The sequence below is a fragment of the Lepidochelys kempii genome, chromosome 2, assembly GCF_965140285.1.
Source record: "Lepidochelys kempii isolate rLepKem1 chromosome 2, rLepKem1.hap1, whole genome shotgun sequence".
Taxonomy (NCBI): Eukaryota; Metazoa; Chordata; order Testudines; family Cheloniidae; genus Lepidochelys; species Lepidochelys kempii.
The window spans coordinates 181219217-181243832 of NC_136381.1; the positions used below are offsets into that span (position 1 = coordinate 181219217).

The 24616-nt window shown below is 43.9% G+C and overlaps 2 protein-coding genes across 5 annotated transcripts in view; one reads left to right on the forward strand and one right to left on the reverse strand.

Annotated features, from left to right (window-relative positions):
- The window catches only part of EEPD1 (endonuclease/exonuclease/phosphatase family domain containing 1), an 85086-nt gene extending 71202 nt beyond the window's left edge, over positions 1-13884 (reverse strand). Inside the window, exon 1 of one of the 2 annotated variants that reach the window (XM_073332891.2) lies at positions 12041-13831. In XM_073332891.2, coding sequence (XP_073188992.1) covers positions 12041-12900 — 860 coding nt within the window. In that variant the 5' untranslated portion in view covers positions 12901-13831. Of the gene's footprint in view, positions 1-12040 lie in introns of both variants that reach the window. The other variant, XM_073332892.2, reaches the window with a different exon arrangement.
- Positions 13227-24616, forward strand: part of LOC144930224 (uncharacterized) — a 45607-nt gene continuing 34217 nt past the window's right edge. For 2 of the 3 annotated variants that reach the window (XM_078851701.1, XM_078851699.1), the window contains exons 1-2: positions 13227-14530; positions 16595-16654. In XM_078851701.1, the coding sequence (XP_078707827.1) occupies positions 14514-14530; positions 16595-16654 (77 nt within the window). In that variant the 5' untranslated portion in view covers positions 13227-14513. The remainder of the gene's footprint in view (positions 14531-16594; positions 16655-24616) is intronic. The other variant, XM_078851700.1, reaches the window with a different exon arrangement.

The window sequence follows — 24616 nt, forward strand, 5'->3', positions numbered from 1 at the left end:
GCAAAAATCTCCAAATAGTAGATCAAATCAGATGGGAATACTGGGATTATTGCACTTGAGATTGATGTTTGATCTTAAATGAGAAATTGCTGCATTTCTAATGTTCGTTAACTATAATATGCCATTAATATTGTTTTCAGTATAAGGCAGTATGTTTACAAATGGTAATTATTAGTTCTGGGTTGGGTTTTTTTTGAGAATATAATTAAGACTTTCTGGGCCATTCAGATCTATGAATCACCACAGAGGCACACTGAAGATGCAAACATTTTCTAAGCAACACTCTTTTTTTACTACAGGATCTCACTGCCTTCAATGGAACTACTCACATGTATAAAGTTAAGCACATGCAGAAGTGTCAGCAGGATTAGAGCCCAGATTTGGAACCCATGGACTGAGAACAACAATCCATCACTGGACCCTGGCTGGGGCTTTAAAACAAACAAAAACGCACAGCACGAAACCTCCTAGCTTTAAGAATATAAATGTGATCCTTGAAAGCTAACTTTTTGTTGTTGCTGATGGTACAAATATTTTAAACTGCTTAATTAGAAAATAAACAACTTTAAAGTTAAATGGACAGTGTATATGCTACAGAATGAAACAAAACATTAAAGCAGATTCTAAACAGAAATCATATTTTCCACCACAATTCAGTGTTCTATTTACAGTCATCATGCTGCTAACTCCGTGCCCAAAGTGTTCTCAGGACATTACATGGTGTCCCATAACTCACTGTTCATCTCCAAAGCCTGAGACTGAAGCGAAGGCAGGGAAAGTCCAGAATTAACTTGAGTAACGTGATGGCTCTGATCCTGAAAACACCATCACACATGCTTAATTTTACTCATATGAGTAACTCAACAAGTTCTATGGGTCACCCTGCATGCCTAAAGTTGGCAATAGCTAACCTGTAATATACATAAATCTTCAAATGAAGAACCTACTACGAGTCCTACCTTTGCCAACCTCGTAACACACTACAAAATTAATCTCAAAGACTACACATTATCATAGTGTTGGAGAATTATTGTAGTATATTGTTTCAAGAGTACTATCTCCCCTGGGTGAGCTAACACAGGCACTGCAATGGAAAACTTTGATGGGATAAAAACAGTGCCATTAAAAATGTATTTCATTCTTGTCATAGATCTTTCCAATTCACTCTGACCATCTGGCCAAATCTTGTGGTCCTTATTCAGGCAGGAAGGACTAGTCCCACTGACTTCAAGCGGGATCTAAATCCAAAGAAGGAGAGAAGGGGGAAGCTACGTATGTAAAAATATTCTCTTAAATATCCCATTTTTTTCTTGACTAAAGAGTAGATGGTAACTTCAAACCAGATTGGAACTCAGCTAGAAAAAGGATATTCTTCTCTATCTCAGACTAACTGATTTTATACATAGTCTCATATAACTCTAGGTATTTAACTCCCATGTCATTAGTCCCTGGACTTTTCTTATAGCAAGCTCCCTCCCCCCTCTTCCTGGGCAGAAGGCTTCTTTTGCTTTTGGAAGACTTCTAATTGCTCTTGTTAAACCAAAGGTGTAAACATATCATTCCTTTAGCTGTCCTATTATCTTCAATAGCTGCAAAAAGTGCCCTGAAGCACTGGGAATTCTTCTTACAGGAAACCATCTGCACATATAGACCCGGTGTACTCTTTGATATAGTCTTGTGGCCCTAAGGTTCATGAGAGGCAAAGATTAAAGCCTCTTGGAATCTGTTCACGTTCCAGGGGCATGCCTTGTGAAACATCAGGGAGTAATTTGCTGATCAAAGAGTGTAGTTTTACAGCCGGTCAGTTATAAATTCGCTACATGTCCATTGCTGGAATCTGCTAGGGTTTGCAGAAAGCACTCATCTCTAGTTTAGCAAGATGCATACAGTATATAAAGCCAGTGAATCCAATGAAATGAAAAAATGCATCTATTAATAAACTGGAGAGAGTGAAACTGATTAGATTCTATGTTGTCAAATGCACACGTACAGAAGTTAGAAAACATAAAGAAGTATTTTTCTCTCTAATCTTTTTCAGCTCTAGTCATTTTAGGTGCCACTTTAACAACAGTACAATAAGCAAAAAAACAAAACAGAAGTGTTATTTTTACATTGTTGATTTCCCTCTAACCAACACTATTTCTCTAGTTATGCTATCCTCTTAAATCAGAGATGGGCAAACTACGGCCCGCGGGCCTCTTCTGCCCCGCGGGATCATCCTGCCCTGCCCTGAGCTCCCCAGCGGGGAGGCTAGCCCCCCACCCCTCCCCTGCAGCTACGCCGCAGTGCGGGCAGTGCTCTGGCCCGCTGCTCCTCACGGGCAGCACGTCTGGCTCCGGCATGGTAAGGGGGTGAGGAGCGGGAGGGTTGGATGAGGGGAAGGGGGTCCCAAGGGGCAGTCAGGGGACAGGGAGCAGGGGGTGGTTGGATGGGGTGGAGGTTCAGGGTGGGGGGGAGTCAGGGAATAGGGAGCAGGGGGAGTTGGATAGGGGGTGGGGTCCCGCGGGGCAGTTAGGGGCGAGGGTGTGGATAGGGGTCGTGGCAGTCAGGGGACAGGGAGCAGGGGGGGAGGGTTGGATAAGGGGGGGTTCCAGGGGGCAGTTAGGGGCCGGGGTCCTGGGAGGGGGTGGTCAGAGGACAAGGAGCTTTGGATGGGTTGGGAGTTCTGAGGGAGGCGGGAAGTGGTGGATAGGGGGCGGGGGCCAGGCTGTTTGGGGAGGCACAGCCTTCCCTACCCGGCCCTCCATACAGTTGTGCAACCCCGATGTGGCCCTTGGGTCAAAAAGTTTGCCCACCCCTGTCTTAAATGCTGGTGCACAGGCAAAGATGTCTTGGCTTGATAATAGCCTGTAGGCGCTAAAGGAAAAATAGCAAAATAGTTGAGAATAAAAGTAAACAAGAAGCCCAGTTCATTCTCTTCTGCAGTACAACCAATAGAAGGGGATCTTAGGAAAGGAAATTTCTGTGAGGTTCTTCCCTCCCACTCTCATCCCCAATAATTCCAAGGTGCAGGGCTTGTGCGTTTGCCCTGCCCTCAAATGGAGAAAGTTGGGTATCTATCAGGTTTGGGCCAGGCCCCACACCTGATAGATACCCAAGGATGCAGAGGAAGTTAGGGCCACCTGGGCAGAGGATGGTTCTAGTCCTCAGTTTCCCCTCCATCTCAGGCTTCCTGGTACTATGGCTCAGGGTGCGTTATCAAGGTCTCCACTGCCTGTTGCTGTTTACAGGACACCCAGGGAAACCTCTACAAGACTGCAGTGGTGGATAATACTCACTTCCATGATCCCACCACCAGCCCATCCATTCCATTCCCATCGCCATTTAGTCTCCTTCCCTCTGCAAGGATCTGTGGAGCATCTGTGGGGTCACGATGAGCCAAATAATGTCATGGAGGCAACTGATCCCCCTTCTAGTCAATAAGTCAGTGATTTCCACATGGAGGGTGCCCTCCACATCAGTATCTTGGGAGCATGATCAGGGCCTAAGTTATTATTTCACTACATCCACTCTTTATGGGCCCAGTCCTGCAAGGGGCTGACTGCCCCCAACACGCAGTAAAGCCAATGGGAGTTGAGGACATTCATGCCCTCAGAGAAGCCACCCAGATCTTTGCCGCATTGAGCTTTATAGTCTTCATATAATTCTGCAGCCAAGAATAATGTGCCAGATCCTCAGCTAGCACAAGTCAGCACAGCTCCTTAAGAGGACACAGTCTAAGGATCTGGCCAATAACTTCTTGCTGCATTCCCACTAAGATGATATCCAGTGTGCATTTACATCAACTCTGCAAACTTCTATTTGCCTGGGATGAGTAAAATGACATTTGTTATTTTCCCCTCATCATATTAAAGAATGCTCCTTTTTACCCAGGAGTCTTTGTGCCTCAGCTGTTAAATTTCCGTGGCAATCTTGCAAAGCTAATTCACATGCACAGTTCATGAAAAATAATTCACTTATAAATTGCATATAGAAGAGTTACAGTAAAAACAACGCTTTTCTTTCTTAAATTGGTCTTGAAGCTGTGGAAGGCAGGACTTAATAAAATGGGATCCCTCTTGTAATATTTTAGCCTTTCACACCTTACACTTTATTAGTTTGGTCAAATTATTTGGGCCATGCTTCTTTCCTGCTCTTTTATTGCAATGCAGTTATTCTTGGCTGTGCTCCACCATATCATTAGCATGACTGAAGGAAAACAGAAAGATAAAGACATGCCTTGTTACTTGGCAGGGTCACCAGCTGTTCTAGCAACAAAACAAAAATAACAAACACAAGCACATGGTGTTTGATGAGACTTTGAAACACTCTTGTTTGTTGACCAGTTAGTGCCTGTTATTACTACTATCAGAAAACATACAAAGGACTTAAGAAAAAGTTATTTGAACCCTTCAGGCGCATGCCCCTCTCGTCTTTCCATCTTTTTTGGAGGGTGAGGGGGAGTGGAAAGGGAATGCAAACTGTCAGGCTTTTCCTTCAACCTCCTCCCCCAGCTCTCCCTGCGAAGGAATTCAAAGAAGAGTAATAAAACAATTGTCTCTCATGTAATTACACTGCCGCCCATACCTGTTAGACAAGATGCATCCGAGAAAAAAAAACAAAACAACTGAGAAAACAAAACAACCCTCCCTCCTTCTCCCTCCGCCCCCCAAAAAATTGTTGACAGCTTTTCATGTACAGTAAAGCCACATTACAAGTTGTTCCACCAGGAAGACAGATTAAGTGTCTGGGAGAACTGCATGTTTGTTTTCTAAAAAAGAAACAAGTGACAAACTTTGGTGCTTCTGAAGTCTTGAAAGCAAAATCTGGATGGTCTAACTGAAGAGATTCCTTAGTTGTACATGTTTCTGTGAGTATACAACTTGAGTTAATGTTGGTTATATATTTTATATGACTAATAGGAGCGGACAGTTCCAAAAGACTGATTAAAGTGAGGGATCAAAGCGGACGATCAAACATAGTAATCTGAGTTCCAAGTAGACTTCTTCCATCTGAATCAGGTGCATATGCTCGGTGGCATTTGAGCCTCAGTCCTGGCACTTTTTTCCTGTTTTGAGAGTAAAAGATTTGGCTTTCAAACCCTGTGTCATCTTAAATTTGCCTAATGACAGAGTATAGCAAAAAAAAGGCCCTTTCAGGGTCACTAGTACTACTCAGTATTTTGAAGTACAAATGTTCACTTGGAACATTTAGTTTAAAAGATGCTGTTTCCTAAACTAAAAAGATTACGAGTGAACCCTCTAGTGAGTGGTTCAATGAGGAGGATGTAATATCAATATATTCTCTGCAACAACACAAATTATACACGCATGTACTTAAATCACACTTCTTGATGTCACTGCAAACTGCACACTCTTTGCACATAATAAAAGGGCTGAAAATGTGTATGCACTAAGGAGCAAATCTTAAGCCCAGTGCATGCCCGAGTAGCAGAGCCAGGTTCTAGGCAGATTGTGGGGTGGAAAATGGAAGGAACTCTCTCCCCTCCTAATCCAGGTCATGAAGCAACCCTGATGCAGCTCTCCAGCTGTTCTGCAAAGACTACTGCAGCCCAATGGCTGAAGTAGGCTCTATATGGTCCATTTTGAGGCACCTACCTTCCAAAAGAGAGGATGGGAGGAGCCATGAAGTGGTGTCCTTCTACAGTCACTCACCTTCGCCAGCCTAACCATGCTCATCTTGAGCCCACTCCTGGCATGTTCACAGATAGGGGGCCCCTGTGAAGCTAAGCTGTGCATCACACAGGGACGTGTGTGGCCCTCTGGAGACTGTCCTGATCCCCTAATGATATGTCCACACTTCAGAAGAAGGGTATGGATTTGGAACTAATGTGGGCATGTACTAGCACAGGAGTACCCAACATACAGCCTGGGGGGCCAAATACAGTCTACAAAGCTTAAGGATGGATTGTGTTTTTAAGGCACAGCCAGGCAGTGGGGGGTCATGCTGCATTGGAAGTCCCAGGAGACATATTGGCTGATCCAGAATTGAAGTCAAGAGAACAACACATCTGTAAGTAAAGCAACAAGTCAAGATCCACAAACTGGTCCACAAGTCAAGATCTGGCCCACAAACAATCAGCAGCATACAATAAATATTGAGTTATCAAATGCATCACTGAAATACAAGATTCACCACAGTATCATGATTTTGCAGTAAACCTCAGGACCACTGACCACCTAGAATTTACTGTCACTGAAGTACAATCAGTGGGGGCTAACAAGAAGGACCCTTCCATTGCAGAGGCTCCAGAGCAACGCTGCATTCTCATGGACAGTATACTGACTTTATGTATACTTTTTTGTAGTACTTCAGAACTGTTCAGCACACCCTGCAATGTCACTAAACCACACGAACGCAACGTCTACGCTAAACTGAAGCTATGCTATTTAACTATTATTGTCAAAGCCAGGGCCATACTAGTGGGGATAACATTTTTTTCCTTATAATAACCATACAGAATACCCTCTCGACTCACTCCCATAAGCAGGACTTTACATATAGCACATTTAAAAGAAAAAACAAATAATGGCTTAAACACCGACCGCTGTTAGCACATTTTCCAATTACAGAGTGGAGAGGGTTAACTTGCCTAACTTACATGGGAAAAGCTCTCAACAAGTGAAAAAATTAAAAAAAAAACTTTCCTGACTCACACCTAGCATTTCGTTCAACGTTTTATGAAACTGTGGCATTATCTCCCCACTAACTTGTTCATTACCTATCTTATTACCTCTCAAAACCAAATTCTGTTACTTTAAATCTTTTAGAGGGGATACTAGCTGCTCTAGAGCAGCGGTTCTCAACCTTTTTTCCTTTGCGGACCCCTAAAAAATGTCAAATGGAGATGTAGACCCCATTAGAAATCTATTGTCTCTCGATATAGTTGAATTCTGTTCAGTCAATTTTCAGAATTCCGCGAACCCCTTTGATATGGTCCACAGGCTGAGAACCATTGCTCTAGAGTGCCCACATTTACACTGGGGGACTAAGGGCAGCTAGGGGATGGAGATCTGCATTTTGATACAAAGGTTTCAGAGTAACAGCCGTGTTAGTCTGTATTTGCAAAAAGAAAAGGAGGACTTGTGGCACCTTAGAGACTAACCAATTTATTTGAGCATAAGCTTTCGTGAGCTACAGCTCACTTCATCGGATACATACTGTGGAAAGTGTAGAAGATCTTTTTATAGACACACAAAGCATGAAAAAATACCTCCTCCCACCCCACTCTCCTGCTGGTAATAGCTTATCTAAAGTGATCACTCTCCTTACAATGTGTATGATAATCACGGTGGGCCATTTCCAGCACAAATCCAGGGTTTAACAAGAACATCTGAGGAAGGGGAGAGGAATAAACAAAGGGAAATAGGTTACTTTGTATAATGACTCAACCACTCCCAGTCTCTATTCAAGCCTAAGTTAATTGCATCCAATTTGCAAATTAATTCCAATTCAGCAATCTCTCGTTGGAGTCTGTTTCTGAAGTTTTTCTGTTGTAATATCGCAACTTTCATGTCTGTAATCGCGTGACCAGAGAGACTGAAGTGTTCTCCGACTGGTTTATGAATGTTATAATTCTTGACATCTGATTTGTGTCCATTTATTCTTTTACGTAGAGACTGTCCAGTTTGACCAATGTACATGGCAAAGGGGCATTGCTGGCACATGATGGCATATATCACATTGGTGGATGTGCAGGTGAATGAGCCTCTGTTGCCAACTGTGCCCACATATCTATTCAGGGGACACCATCATAGGGCCTAATAACGTCAGCCACGCTATCAGAGGCTCGTTCACCTGCACATCTACCAATGTGATATATGCCATCATGTGCCAGCAGTGCCCCCTCTGCCGTGTACATTGGCAAAACTGGACAGTGGGGTGGGGGAAGAGAAAACCTTTTGTAGTGATAAACACCCATTTTTTCATGGTCTGTGTGTATAAAAACATCCTCACTGTATTTTCCACTTTATGCATCCGATGAAGTGAGCTGTAACTCACGAAAGCTTATGCTCAAATAAATTGGTTAGTCTCTAAGGTGCCACAAGTACTCCTTATTTTGATACAAAGAACTCTAATCATCTTTAAATAAATCCTGGATTTGTGAACTAGGTCTGCAGAAACGTTGCAGGTTTGGTTAACTTCACTATACATTCGATGCTTTAATCCAATTACACTACACGTTCTCCAGCACATCAGCCATGTTTATCTCTTCCAAAATTGATGAAATCTCTCTAGTCTTAGGAATGAAAATATATGCTTCTCATTCTCTGCATGCAATGCTAACAATGGATCCCTTTCATATATGTAACAAAGTGTTTGCGGGGGGGCGGGCGGGCAGTGTACTAGATACTAGAGCAATCAAAGTGCATTCCTTTTGCTGCTATTCTTAAAGAACCTTAGCACCTCTGGACCTGAGTTAGATATTTTTTTCTCATTCTTAAAGAGATTACTCTCTAGTTTAATGTGGAGTTTGACCCCTTCTTGCTCTTTCTGTAACCAAAGGGTGTATAGTACTCTCTCTCTCCCTGTATTACCATTCTTCATACATAGATTATGCAGGGCCTGAATGGTATTTATATTAACAAGGGGGGACCCTCACCTTCTGTCCTCACCTGTTAGGGCAACTGGATGTCCTATACGCTTAGTAAGCAGATACGGACAGTAATTTGGCCAGGGTTGATAGTTACTTAAAGAAGCTGTTAACAGAACTGTGTGATGGCTTGTGTAAAACCATCTGGAGGTCTCAAAGCTACTCCCTGTGGGCTGGTCATCAGAAAAACAGCACCACAGCCAAAGGCAGCCTTAGGAAAGCAGACTTGATTCTCCACTGCCCTGCACTTTGTGCAGACCTTTACCCCATGCAAAGTGAGTGTAATCCTGATTTAGCAGTGTTTTATACTGACTTTCCACAGCACAGATGTAGAGGACTGTACATGGTGCCAAGCAGTGTAGGACCAGGCCCTCAATAAGCATGAGCAGTTCTGTGGGTGCACAGAGTACTCCAGACCCTTAGACAATATACTGTAACAAGGAAGTGTGTACAAGATGTTCATTTATCTTAATATAGCTGTGCACAAAATACATTAGCAACCTGTCATTCACAGCATGCATGCATTCCTGCAAGCTAAGTGATAAGGCTAAATAGACTGCAAATCCACTGGACAACAGGTGGAATCAATGCTTGGAAACGTAAGTGACAAATGTGATCTGCTCACTGTACATTCTGAGCTACTTAAACATTCACCTTTGTGCCTTGCTGATGCCATTGGACTCAACAAATGCTGATAAGCCCTCTGTGATGTATTCATGACTGAGCAAGAAAGAGTTGAATTTCCACATGTGATTATTATCGGAAATTAATCTAACTCGGCAAGAATTAGTCTGTTGCGGACTTTATCACTTTCCAACAACAAGTACATGACTGGAGACCGGAATTTAAACCCTTCCACTAATACATACAACAGGGCCTGTTGCGGAGCTCAATGAAGTCAATTTTACAGCAGCATAACTCCACTGACTTCAATAGTACTAGTATGAATGAGAGGAGATTCTTTCCCACTTGCTTCCCAAGTGCTGAATGAGCCTATTGCTAGCATTTTTTCCCACTTTTTGTTAACCCATGTTTACTTCAGTTTCTATGGAAGTGTAGGCTTAGCTATACACTCCAGTCTTTCTCACTGCCTTCCAGACTCTGATTATCCACATATGTGCTTCTGATTAGAAACCATTCAGACCATACTCTGTGAGAGTAACTGTGTACATGGTTTTGAGTTCATGTTCAATGTAAATGCCTAAACTGGTCTACAAAATGGAAAACTAAAAGTTACATTAGCAATAGGCTCAATCAACACTTGGGGGAACACGTTTTCAAAGATAGTCATCTAAATCATATTCATAATGTGAGTACATATTTTGGAGTATTTGTACAACTACATGTGCAAAATATACAAGTATACATATGATTCTCTGTTCTGCATGCATAATTACATGTGCACATTTTGCAAATGCAACTTAATTGCCTGTTTTTAAAAATTTGAGCCTTGATTTTCAGAGTTTGCTAAGCACTCACAATTCCTTCTGAATTCACCACTGGCTCTTTGAGCTAGCTCAATGCACAGAAGTTGAGGGCACTCAACGCATCACAAGATCAGGTCCTATGTAAATCAAATTACTTTCCCTTCAGTACTGGAATTTCATCATCCCAAGATTAGTGAGAATTAATCAGTTGCATGTGTTTGTTTCCTCAGCCATTTGTGTTCTTTCTGGCCTTCCTTTTGTCCTATTTATTGCGGTTTTCTGATATCCCTTACTTTTCCACTCAATTTCTGGCTGCTTTTGACTTACAGGTGAAAAAAAAAATCACTCTCCAGTGGAGTTGGAAATGATTGACTGCCACACTCAGCTGGTAATGGTGATGATTTTTTTAAATATAAACCAGCAAATAAATTAATATCACTTATGCTCTCCTCCCACTAAAAATACTGGCTAGTAATTTGTTTGTAACAGGAGACTGACCACGGTCAGAGGAAAGCACAGGAAATATGAAATACCATAGAGGTCAAGAAATACTGACCCCAGACCAAAAGCGTTCAGTTGAAATGGGCAGCAGGACATCCGAACACTTAGCAGTTTATACCATTTCATGCCCATATAGCTTTCTTGCTATCAAACGATGGCATGCCTGCAGGAAATAAGTTTCCTGTGTCAAAACACTTGTCTCACCAATGATACGTTGCAATGCAGGAACATTGCAGCACAGCCTTGTTACAGAAATGTGCATACTGTTACTCCAGCACACTTCTCCTGCCTGATGCCATAGCTTTATATTTTCTTCTAAACAAAACAAGAAGCACAACATTGTGTAATAAAACATACTGCATTTCTAGCTAGTCTGACCTCTGCAGTCACATAAACAATTACCATTATTCAACTTGACAGTACAGTTTTGGGAAAAAAAATAGTGCTAGAAATACTGCAATAGCTAATGGCTTGTCAGCACTCCCCCCATCCCACCCCAATATCTCATTTTCAGAGGTTTGAGGGTCATCCAAACAAATTTGTTTCAGGTTAAAACTTGCAAGGGAGCAAAGTTTGGTTTCACAACATTGGACAACAAAATCCAATCAGCTGTTTTTTTAATTGTGGAAGGAGAGCTAGGGAGAAAAGTTGTTCTCAGAGTTCTTTTGTGGTTGTATGATGGGAAAATGGCTTTAAAATAGAGAGTTTAGTAAGCAACTATTTATCATAGAAATGTATATAGATCCCCATCATCCAAGCACATGTCTGTGTTACCTTAATGAAACAGTTACAAAATATGGCACAACCTCTTAAAGAACTATTTCATGACATTACTTAAAGTCAGTCCAATCTCTGACCAGACAAACAGGTCTTGAACTGTGCCCTTAAGCTCACTAAAACCATGATTTGGCACACTGCCTGAGATAGGAGGTTCCAGATGTATTACTCTCCCCTCCGAAGGCTGCTACCAGTCACAGGGCATTCAGCACTAGACAGACAAAAAGGGATGTAAGCCGATTGCAACCACCTTCACCATGACAGTGTCCCAGAACATTTACATCATGAATTGCACCTGTGAGTAAATGCCTACTGCACAGCACAGAGCAATGATGTGTGTCCATAATGACTTGCTATACCCTACCAGATGAGCTGCAGCATTCTACACTGGCTAAAGATCTAAGCATTTCTGAATTGCCTAAGTAGTTACATTAAAAATATAATCTGTTATATATTCACACAAAACTTTCTAAAGAAATTTAGATGTCTGGGCTTGTATTGCCATGACAGAGAGAAACAGACAGTATTGCCCATTTGATCTTTCCCTAATACACATTACCAACTTATGCACTAACCCACTAGGTCCAAAGCATTGAGGGACCACCACCAGTTAAGGATGAACCAAGAAAAATGGGGGTAATACATACATGTTGTGAAGTAGTAAGGAGGATCAAAGTACACAGCTTTTTGGAAACATAAGGCATCAAAGGCCAACTAAGGCCATGTCATTTGAGCAGCTTACCTGTTCTCCAGCAGCGTCATGCACACAACCTCTCGCACACCAGGGTTGTTGGCTTTTTCAACAGAGCAGCTTTGGAGATTCCAGGTAGCCACCCTCAGCACAGGCTTGCCGTCTCTCACCCCGCCAAACATCTCCACCGAGGGGCGAGTGGATATGATCTGGGTCGGGCCCCCAGGTGGGAAATCCAAGTCCTCGCTCTGGAGGCTCAGAGAGGTGGGGCTGGGGTGAGGATTGACGGTGAAGCTGAGCCCCCCGTTGGTATTGGTGGAAGGGGGCCGCGACCTCTCGGTGAAAATCTGGTGCCTGATTTTGTCCAGGAAGGAGGAGTTGATGCAGTCCATCTTCACCAGGTCCTCGATGCTTCGGAAGGGCCCGTGCTCCTTGCGGTAGTCCACGATGCCGTGGGCTATCCTCTCCGTGACGCCTCGGATGCTCATGAGCTGGGCCGGCGTGGCCGTGTTGATGTTGAGCCTGGCGGCGGCCAGGTACTGCTGCGGCTCGGGGTTGGGGTCCTTCCTCAGGGAGCTGGGCGAGTGCTGCGCCGAGCTGCCCTTGCTGCTCACGCAGATCTCGAACTTGACCTGCTCCAGCCGGGCGGCCCCGACCCCGCTCACCAGCGCCAGGTCCTCCACTTTCTTGAAGCCCCCGATGTACTCCCGGTACTCCACGATGCTCTGGGCCACGGTGCGGGTGATGCCGGGCAGGGTCATCAGCTCCTCCTCCGTGGCGCTGTTGATGTTCAGCCGCTCCTGGTTGACCAGGATGTGGCTGAAGTTGCACGCCGCGCTGAACTTGCGGCTGTGGCAGAGGTCCGAGGGGTCCCGGGGGATGGAGCGGTGGCAGCCCAGGTTGCCCCCCATGGCCGGCCGCGCGATTCGGTCCTACCCCGCGGCGCGGGAGGCGGGGGCGCGACTCTCCTGCCGGCGGGGCGAGCTGCGGGCTCGAGGCAGCGCGGGGCTCCCCTCCGGCTGCGAGGCTGGGCGCGGACTTGTGCCCCTGCCCCGGCGAGTGGAAGCTCTCCCGGCCCGGCCCCGCATCGCATCGCCCAGGGGGCGGGGCCTGCAAACGCTGGGCTCCGGGCTAGCGAACTTGGCAGCGGGGCGCGGGTTCAAAGCAGAGGGGAAGTTAAAAATATCCCCGCCCCCTCCCCGCCACCCACACGGCAACCTGCCCCCGGGCCGGCCGGCCGGCCACTCTCCCCGCCCGCCAGGCTGCAGCGGGGGCCCGGCCTGGACAGAGAGAGAGAGAGCGAGAGCCGGGCAGCGCGGCGGCTGCAGAAAGGGGGGCGCCGCGCCCGTAGCCAGCAGCCGAGCCGCTGCGGGTGCCCCCCCCCCGCGCGCTTCCTTCCTCTCCGCGGAGTTTCTTTCCCGCCCGGGGCTGCTTGTTGACTGCGCAGAGCGAGGCAGGGGAAGGAGCCTTCTCCTCTCCTGCCGCCGCCGGGACTGATCCAGCCCCGCATACAACTCGCCGCGTCCCAACTCTCCCTCCCAGCCCCGGTCACCGCGCAGCAAAGGCCGGGTTCTCCCCGCCGCTGCCTTCAGGCTCGGACGCCCACCGGCCCCTTCGCTTTCCTCCGGGGTTCGCACCAGCGCTCCCCTCCTTCCGCAGGGGAGGAGGCGCCGGCGGCCTTGGCCTCCTGCTGGGCTGGTCACATGGGCTCCCTCCCTCGCCCGCCTCCCGTGCGGAGCCCAGCCTGCGGCCGCAGCAGCCTGGAGCGGGGAGCGACAGGTAGCTGAGCTGGGGGGGGGCTGGTGAGCGCGTCCCTTCCTTGCTTGGCGCAGCCCTTTGGCTACTGCGGTCTCCGGGTGGTGTCAGCACGGCGGGGGGTGGGGAGAGATCTCGCTCTGTCACGGCTCCGACCCCTCACCCCCGAGGTCCTTTTCCAGGGCTCTTGCCCGCTCGGTCAGAAACCGTGGTGCAGGGGGCAAAGAGAGTCATGACCACACGTAGAGCTTATTGGATAAAGGCGCTGCCTTTTCCGAGCGCTGCCCAGACATGAACGAACGGATCTGCCTGCAAACCCCTGCTAATCCGCGGCCGGTGCTTCGGGCCCGGAAAGTTGCATCTAATCTACCAGGGCTTTGTTGGTGGTCGCAGCATTTGGACGGCAGCTCTCCGGGGTGCCCTTATTAAAAAGGACTTGTCTCCTGGCCCAGATCCCCGCTTAGACATGGTAGATGGCTGATCCCAGCATGGCTTGTTGGAAATCAGCACATTTTCCAGGGGCTTGGAAAACCTTTAACCTGGGGTGGTATGTCCATTCTTTGCAACATAGGAGAGCCACAGTGGCACCTTATATGTGCAACTTTCCATCTTCGGCCAAGCAGAATCCCAGATCCGATTGTGCTGCATGCTGTGCCAACCCCAAAAAAGATTGTCTCTGCCCCAAAGAGTTTACAGTCTGTGGCATCACAAGTGGGTGTAAAACTAATTGGAAGGAACAGGGGCAGAAAAATGAAGAAAAGAGCAACATATGTTTATGGATGCCAGGTATGTGCACAGCTAGATTAAAATGGCATAATACAAATAAATATTTAATATAAACATCAGAAGTGACTACTGGCCCTTTAGGACACACCTAATAAAATAACTAAATGTACACAGCCATAATAGTAGTTTGTTCTTGCATCACCAATGGTAGATTAATGTAAAGAATTTTAGTACACCAAAACAGAAAGCATTTTGATCAGCTTCAACCTCTCACCAAAGGTGCAGGGAAAGGAGATTTAACATTTGAGGGAAGAGCTGGCTGCACTGGGCCCTTGGGTTTCACTTATGCACCAGTGCTTTTACGTTTGCAATGAGTACTGTATTGTGTATTTTACATGACCTTATACATTTGTTTCCTGTTTGAATTTACAAGAAATGTAGCAAATTAGTAGCTTGGTTTTTCAGTGCAAGAAGTGCTTATTCAAGTGATTAAATGATTCCATAAATATAGTGAATTCCAAACCGGGAGAACAGCTTCCAATGCATCAAAAGTCACACTGGGCCTAATTCTGCAAAGCGCAGATTAGAACAATTTAAAAGAGTGTTCTCTGCACTGCAGTAATACTGGGATAAGAGCCCCAGGAGCTATTACCTTAGTGTAGAAAATTCTCATTTTTATAATGGTAGATTTCTACAATAGATTGAATAAGTGCTAAACAAACCGATTAAAGAAGTAACTAAGTACTGAAATCAATGCAAGTTGTGCCTATGCATCTGTGGGCAGAATTGGGCCCACTGTATTTAAAAATAAAAGACTGTTGATTGGAGCAACTCCGAGAGGAAAACAACCCTTGTCATCAACATGAAATTGTTTCTGTTCCATCAGTAACTAGGGAAGATGTTAAGCAGCAATTATTAAACGTTTTAAATATGAAAAAGCAGATACTACTCCTTTTGGTGCAAGTTAAAAGAATTGGCTGCAGAGAACTCTGAACCAATAGTGTTGATTTTTAACTAATCTTGGAGAAATGGGGACGTTCCAGAGGATTAGAAGAAAGCTAATATTGTGCCAACATTTCAATGACTCAGGAAACTATAAATTGGCTAGCCTGACAACAATCCTGAGCTCAATCATGGAAAGACTGATCTGGGACACAATTGGCCAATAATGAAAAGACAGTGGAATTCAACTTGGGTCTCCTATAGCCTGAGTAAGTGCTCTAACCAGTGGGCTAAAAGTTATAAGGGGACTACCACCTTCTCATTTATCTTGAGAAAGGCACCTAAGCCAGGTCAGCCCTAACTCCAGGAAAGGGTTCACAGCTGTGAATCCCAGTTGGAGACAGGCACTTAAGTTTCCCTTCTGAATCTAACCTGAAAAGGTTAAATGTTGATCTGATCACAGTCCTGTGGGAATGTGTTAATTCTATCAAACCTTTTGATGGAAATCATATTTCCTGGCAGCATGCCCCAGGTCCTCACCTGGGGGGCTGCTGGGCTCCCTGGGATTTCCAGCTCTCCAGAAGCCTACCAGGCTCCCCAGATAGCTGGCTTCCTGAGATTCCCCCACTTCCACCTTAACAGGCAGCCCAGGGAGGAGGACTGCCTGTTCCATGGTTAACCAGCTCCCCAGGCTACCTGGGAGTCAGGCAGCTGTCGTCCCAGGCTCCTTTGGTCACTAGGTCAGCAGCTCCCTGGACTGCTGGCTTGGTGGGTGGATGGGTGGGCTCCCTGGCTCCCCAGCTGGCAAGCAAGACAGCTAGGAAACCAGCCCATCAGGCTGGCAACTGGCTGGGCAGATGGGGAACCAACTTCCCTGGCTGCCCAGTCAGTTCAGAAGTTTTCAAAAATTTAATTCCCATAGAAAATTTTGCATTTCTGATTTTGTTCTGATTCAGAATATTTCCCCCCCCCCCCCCCAGAAATGTGAAATTTTCCACAGGAAGGAAATTTCAGTTCCCAGGCAGTTCTAGTAATTAACCATTGGAACAACTCACCTAGGAATCAGAGTAGCAGCCGTACTGAATGCATCCGATGAAGTGAGCTGTTGCTCACGAAAGCTTATGCTCAGATAAATTTGTTAGTCTCTAAGGTGCCACAATTACTCCTTTTCTTTTCACCTAGGAATGTGATAGATACTCCATCACTTGAAGTCTTTCAATCGAGACTGGATATCTTAAAATGGTATGCTATAGCTCAAATGGAAGTTATGGGCTTGATGCAGAAATTGTTCAGTGCAGTTCTTTGGCCTCACTTAAATGCAGGAAGTGAGACTAGATGATCATAATGATCCCTTCTGGTCTTAAATTCTATGAATCTGTGTTCCAAGGTCCTGATCTTTGGAATATATCTTACATGTGACATAGCCTCAACCAAACAGTCCTTTGCATGATGATGGGTTAAAAGGAGTCATAATTTTTGCTCAACAGAAGGTCTTGTTGTATCCTTCAGTTTTCAGTGCCATCTATTCAGATCCCCACCTGAGGGCCAACTGACCATGTGATAGCAGCAAAGTTACACTGGCTGTGAGCAGTACTGGTTTGGCACCAGTCACTGCCCATACACCACTTTCTTCAAATAACCATTGACTATAGGCAGTTGTCACTGGGCTGTTGAAGAAGAAGCCTTATACAAACCCGTCCTTCCCAATAGGTGTCCCTTTTATGGGGGGCCTCAAGAAACCTAAAATTGGGATGGGGATAATTAATTATTTTGCTGCTGCATTCCTCTGTGTCAGACTATCGCAGTCTCCTTTTGAGTCCCGTTATTCCTTTGGACCAGGGACATGAAATCTTGGCTCCACTGCCAAGCAAAAATCCTGTTGACTTCAGTGGAGGCAGGATTCACTCCAGCTACACATGGAATGGCACTGAAAGTGTGTTTTGCTCCAGAGACCTGTTATATAACAAAAAGAAGGAAACTGGGGGAGGAGGGTTTATTGATTAACTGAAACATTTGTATTTCTATAGAAAAGGGACATTAAAAGAAGTGTTTCTGATGAATAAACCCAACATCACCTCCAGCAGCACTTGAACCACTAAAAAAATTTGGCAACTGACAAACAAGGTTTTCATTGAGACAACTAAAAGAATCTCCCTGTCACCATAGGCTATGTTAGTTAGGCTGTCCGGGCTGGGGCAAAGGGGTTGGGGTAGCATTGATTGGGTGGTCAAGTCAAGTGTCACTTGACATAATGAACTCAGGCTGTGTGAAATATAAGCAGAAGTAGCTCTTCTCTGCACCTTGGTCAGGACTTCCCAATATGCAATGACCACAGTAGACACTTGTCAATCTTCGCCTCTGGTAGGATTATCCTCAGTCTGAGAGGTCATATAGCAAGTGCTGAACTTGTCTCACAACAAGACAAGCACAAGTTCTGAACTTGCCTCATGACAAGCCAAACTACTTGGAACTCAGCACCAATAGCTGGAATAGAGCTCACATCCGCCAAAAGCACAAGGCCCACCCTCCAACATGAAAGGAAGAAGACTGTTAGCATGGAAAGATAAGGTTTATGGCAACCAGTTGAGTAGTGCTGATTACCGTCAGAAGGAGCAGGTGGTTCCCTATACATCAGTTGGTCTGCTACAATATAATGATTACGTTACTCTCTGGATGGTGTAGAACGTTAAGGCGAGCGGACATTCTTAGCAGTTTCTTCCCTCCCCTCCCAAATACTTAAACATAGTGACCTCTTCCTTGTTGCCATAAGATACTGTCACACTTTGAGGGGCAATCCAGACTGTGTCACCACCTCCCCTGTAATGTTGGGTGTCTGAAATGCCCTGCTGCGGTAGGTCCCAGCCTGGGATCCTCACTGCCAGCCTACAAGCATGTAGGTCAAACCCCCAGTGTCTGTGCCCTAGAGTGCCCTGGTTCAGCAGCTCTGACCCCAACAGCCTGTCTACAGCCCCATTCTGGCTTCCATCAGCCTTGGTTACAACCAGCAAGGTGACCCCAACACAGTCCTGAATTTTCTCAAAACCGTGTGCCCATAAGTGTCCAGCCCTCACCAGGACAACCCAGAGTAACAATGAGGTCCGTTACTCCTTTAAAGAGACAAAAACACATTACAGCTTACTAACTTTATGGGGTAAATACTCCCTTACCTTCAAATACAGTACTGAGTTGGTTTACAGTAAAAAATAAAACACATTTATTAAGATATACATAGGAGTAGGTGAGTTCAAATATAAGGAATGAAGATAAAATAAAAACAAAACAAAATACATGTTCTAGTGGCTAAGACTTATCAAGATGTAGTCTTTGTTCAGGGTAGATTTCTCACCAATCTTTCCATCCATGGATGACTTTCTCTCAAGTCAGGACTTGCCACAGAAGCACAAAAGCTTGGTTTCCCTTGTCTTTCTAGGTGAAAGATCTTTGCCTAAGCAGATTTCTCACTTATACTCAGTTTCCAGAGACTTCAATCCCCGCCCACCCTTGGTTGAAGGATCCATCTTTCTCAGCTTCCAAGAGCTCTGTTCCCTTTTGTCTGTCTAGTGATGCAGGCCAAAGATGGCTTCTGTCTTTGCTTATAGCTTCCAAAGGTCAATGACATCATTTCAAGAGGCAGGATGATCTCATGATGTTTTTCCCCTTCCTGTGGGCTTCCCATCCTCCTGTGTGTAAATGGGGTTTCCATTGTTTTGAATCCACCATGCTTTATTTACATAGGAGACAGGTAAATAGAAGTAATATTCCCTCCTGTCTGGAAGAGACCGCATTCTCTCTGTGTTTGGACACAGAATATAAAGCCTAATGTCAGAGAGTATCCATAATTCCTTTATAATGTTAATATATATTTCACAGTATTAGTCACCAGTGTATCACAGGTTTTCATAAAACACCTCACTCAAACTTTTATAATTCAGTAATACTTTCTACTATCAGTTGATTCAGTCGCTTATCACTTGAGGTTCAGACCCCATCTTTGTACACCAGTAAATTCTTTGAAAGGTAAAACCGAGACCAAGCTTCTCTCTCCTGATGGGTGTAGACATCATTGCTATCTCCTCTTCCACTTGTTATCTAATATGTAAATGGACCTTTGTTTTCTTTACCTTAGGACTGGGCTGGTCAGAGAAGCAAACACATTTATAGTTTAGGGCAGACCTGTTTACCGTCTCCTGACATGACTGATTTAAACACACTTAAGTCATAATTCCAGCATATATCCATAACTCTTAATATATACTGTATACATACAGCATTCAAGATTATTAATTATTAGTGAGTTATTAGATTTCAAACAGTATATTACATGTCACCTTTTAAATAGATATCATTACTACAGTGTGTGAAGTGTAGAGAGTACGTCAGGCCTGACACAGTTGCTGATACAAAGTAGTGATCCACAAATGGGCCTCTGTGTCATCGATACTACCCAAAGCTCTGTCAGTGAGGGACTTTGTCACTTCCCAGTTGAGAAAATAGTCTCTAAAAACATTCCTTATCATTAATGTATATTTCACCCTTCAGACGTCTTTGGCTGAAATTCCTCTGTGGCAGATAGAGTTTTAAAGCACAAGCAATTCAGACTGTTAATTTACAGTGAACCATGGACTTTATAGATTTCAGAGTAACAGCCGTGTTAGTCTGTATTTGCAAAAAGAAAAGGAGTACTTGTGGCACCTTAGAGACTAACCAATTTATTTGAGCATAAGCTTTCGTGAGCTACAGCTCACTTCATCGGATGCAACATGAAGTGAACTGTAGCTCACGAAAGCTTATGCTCAAATAAATTGGTTAGTCTCTAAGGTGCCACAAGTACTCCTTTTCATGGACTTTATAGACACTGCAAGGAATTTCATACTGTTATCATTTCCAGACGTTATTATTTCAGAAATCAATATAATTCATTAATGTTTAATGCTAAAAACGATAAGTAGACCTCACAGAAGTCTGCCTTCAGTTCATTTGGTTATTTCATTGGGGAAAAAATTATTACTCCAGCTACAGTTTTGCATTTTTTATTGAAATATCATTGATTACTTACTACTGTACTAGCTACTGGTTTACCCTGTAGGTTTAAATGTTGAATTTTAAAAAAATCATCTTTTGTTTTTTCTTCAGTTAGGATTACCGGTAGATAACCACCACTTGAGCATTTAGCACTTTATATGTTCCAATGGCTTTATCAACATAACTTAATCCATGGATTCAGCTTTATAACCAGGGGTTAGAAAAGTTCCTCGGTTACCGGTGAATACTATGTATTGTTTGCTACTTTTACTAAACTTCCAGGACCCAGTCTGATTCAAATGAATAGTCTCAATGAAGACAATGGAAATATTCACGAGTAAAAGCTGCAGAACTGCACCCTTAATTTGTCTGCTATTCTTATATGTAAGGAAACATCAGGTCTCTATGTGGGGATTGATATATCATTTATTACTTCGGTGTGTCAATTTTCCCATCTCTAAAATGAGGAGAATGATACTGACCTCCTTTGTGGAGTGCTTTGAGATCTCCTGATGAAAAGCGCTATATAAGAACTAGATATTATTATTTGTTTTGCAACTGGTTTATTTCCATCTCTGTCTCTTCATTGTTGTTTCTGCTATTTGGAAAAAAATGTGTTCATTAGAAACTAAAATTTCCCCTAATCTAGGATTACTAGAACAATTCTGTAGGAGTCAGATCCTCAGCTGTCAGATCCTCAATTGTCATAGATTCATTGAGGAACTGCCTTTAGTCTCTGGAATAAAGGAGGTCTCACTTAGAAACAGAACACTATTTTACACAAGGTACCATGCTTTAATAGCAACCTTCCCCATGTTCCAACCCACAGCCTTGAAAGCCTGGATCTCTGACATGTAAAGTCTTGAGCTACCAATAAAAATAGCTTGGTGAACTCACACACCCATGGACTTTGAACTTGTTTGAGAAACTTTCCTTGGAGCCCTGTCAAGAGAAACAGTATGTAGGAGATTTGGTTGCGTGCTTATTACTGGAAACACCCTCATTAAGGACCAGGTCCTATTTACATTAAAACCAGTGGAAGGATTCCCAATGAATCAAAATTGAGCTATGTTCGCTTACCTAAGCTGACTGACTGGCTCAGTTTAATCATTTGTTTGTATAGTTCTCCTATCTTTTTCTCTCAGGTATCGGCTCTTGTTTAAATTAAAGCATGAATATGAAGGCCATGTCACACTGAAAATGTTCTTCCAAATTCCAGGGAGCTCCAACGTGACTATCTCTGCCTCATCAGATATACCCTCATGTAAGCCACATAAAACATAAATACAACAGTCTCACTGAGAGGTGGGGGTAATTTTTCTCCACTCCTCTTTTCACTGATTCCATCTTATTTTTGCCATCCTTGGCATCATGTCTTCATTCTGCTCCTTATGCTTGAACAACCTGCCATCTCCATCTCCATTTTTAACTAGTCCTCCTTCAAACACTTGTCCTTCACATTCCCCCTTAAAACTCTCTCTCTCTCTCTCTCTCTCTCCCCCTCCCTTTGTTGATCTCTTCCTCAATGCTCTCTCCTAGTCTACTTGGACTTGAACTGTCCCCCGGTCTTTTGTTTACATGGGTGTTACATGACAAGATCTTCTGGAGGAGAGATGTTGTTTTCTGGGGTACTGTTATCCAGCACCTAAGGCACAAAGACTTTTAATCAAGAGAAGTGGGATTTATTCCTTGAGTTGCTGGGTACCCTCAGACAAGTCTCTACTTCTCCGTGCCTCAGTCTCCCACTCTGTACAATGCTCACCCACCTTTGTAAGGTTCAGATCTACAGATGAAAACCGTGAGGTAAAATTAAGTATTATTTCTAATTATTTGTTTTCTAAAGCAAAATCTACATTTATGGTGCTATATAAATAATAGTTCATAATAGTTACAGAGATACAAAAGTACTGGTTGCCTCACTAAGTACTTCTACCATTTAGACTCTAGTATTTCAGGAACTATTTGATGTAGTCAGGTCAAGCTTCGTATTTAAAGACATTTGAACAAGTCCCAAAGATGTCAGGAAAAGTACTTTTTAGGAATCTGATCGTTCTCTCGTTCAAGTCAATGAGAGGTCTGCCAAAATAAAGCCATAAAGATGTACCGATGTCCTTCAAAAAGATACCCTCCGTATTTGACAATAATAAAAGAACACCTGACCTACCTCTGTTAAAGCATGATGCCATTAATTGTAATGACACCACGATGATGATGATACAGTTATGTAATGATATAATTACTATCCAGATCGTGATGCTAAGTTACTGAGTGCTTGGTGTTGTACAAGATACAGCCCTGAGGAGCTTACAGTCTTAAATCCATAGTCCTCAGTCATTATTCATTTTGAGTAATACTTAGTCACAAGAGACTAACTGAAGTAAGGAGTTCACAATTCAAATAAGGATCCTAATTACATAAGATGTCACATTTTTTAATAATTACTGCATGTAACATTGCTTATGAGGTCACATTCAGAACTCCAAAAGTCTACTTATATATACCCATGTATCATCTATTCTGGAGAAGTCTTTCCAAGACCAGAAGAGCCACGAAAAAAAAAAAATCAGTCACCACTGCCTTACATGAGCTTTTGTGACATGGCAGCTGTACAATGTCCCCCTGAGACAGGGCATTAAATGTTTATTCCCACCCTAAAAATTTATTATTTTTTATTAAGATTTGTGCTAAAACAAATAGTAAATAGATAATATTAGTGCACAAATTGTTACAAATCTCTGGCCTTCTAGAACTTCGTGTTTGTCATTTTTCTGCCCACCATTGACACAAACTTCTCAGCAGCAGCAAGGACAAAACCCAGATACTTTGGCTTCATCCTACCACTTACGCTAATAGAGAATGTTTATAGGTTAGTAATAGATGGCCAATGACACAAAGATCATCAGTGCAGATTCCATCCAGCAAAGAGCAGTGGCTCTCATACGCACTAGCCAGTTTGTTACGCTATTATCTTTGTACATGATTCACCTAGACTGAATTTCAGCCCTGCAGCAAATGCCTGAATTTATACAGTGATGGGGGAATTAAGGTATTGAAGAGTGACTATAATATGATTCGTAAGACCTGATGCTGCAAAGCGATGAGCACCCTTAACTCACATCCCCAGCTTACTTCAAGAGGAATTGAAGGCCCTGAGCACCTCACCAGAGTGGGCCCATACACAAGACACACAAAGATAGGGCACTCAGAGAGGAAGGCATACATACATGATCACAACAAAAACAAATTGGCAGGGGAGGGGAGCTTGTGGTTAATAAGACACCAAAACCCAGTATCAGGTACCCAGTTGTCAAAGCTGAGCAGATAGTCGTAATTAGGTGGATACAGTCTTTATCCTAAATAGGGAACTTCAGAGTGGGAATGATATTTACCATATTATAGGTATCAGACTCATGCAACCCAGACACTTTGTTGTAGGCTCTTATTCAGAGTTCACATACATCTCCGCAAAGATCTGCCAAAGTTGATCAAAGTGTGGAATTTTTTCAGCCTGTAGAAAGATGCTGTGTCAGTCGCAGTGATTTCTGAATGGCGTTGGTTGCAGGGGAGGGAGTGCTGCCAGCCACACATTGTTTCAAGCACCAGCTGCAGATGCAGGACAGTGTGGGTTGGGGAGGCAGCACTATTGCTCCCTTTTTGTAAAGGGGCAGCACGTGGCCCCCAGCTGCTATGTACGGCAGAAATTCCCTGTGGTGGCTTATATCGTTAACAGCAGGTAACAGGGCTTCACATAGGCACAGGGGTCCATCTGCACAGAGCTCATTTCAGGATGGCAAGTGACGGAATATGAGTGGGTTTATCATTTCTTTTTTTCCTGCTAGCATTTTTTTATGAAAGCTGTTGACTGAGGTATACACTTGTAATTGACATTGTTGGCCCAATCCTGCATCCTTATATACCCCAAAATCCCGACTGAAATCAATAGGAAACTCAGATGCACACAGAATTCAAAAACAGACCGTGTGTGTCCTTATGACTTGTTCTAAGCATTACACACCAGGGACCAGATTCAGCCACCCTTACTTTCACTGGGTAGTAGTCTACTGTGCAAGTGGTTCCTCTGAAGATAATAGAATTACTTACAGAGTAATGTACTACTTAACATGAGGAAGAGTGGCAGAATCTGGCCTGAAGTGGCTATGTTTGAGATACAAAGCAGCACAT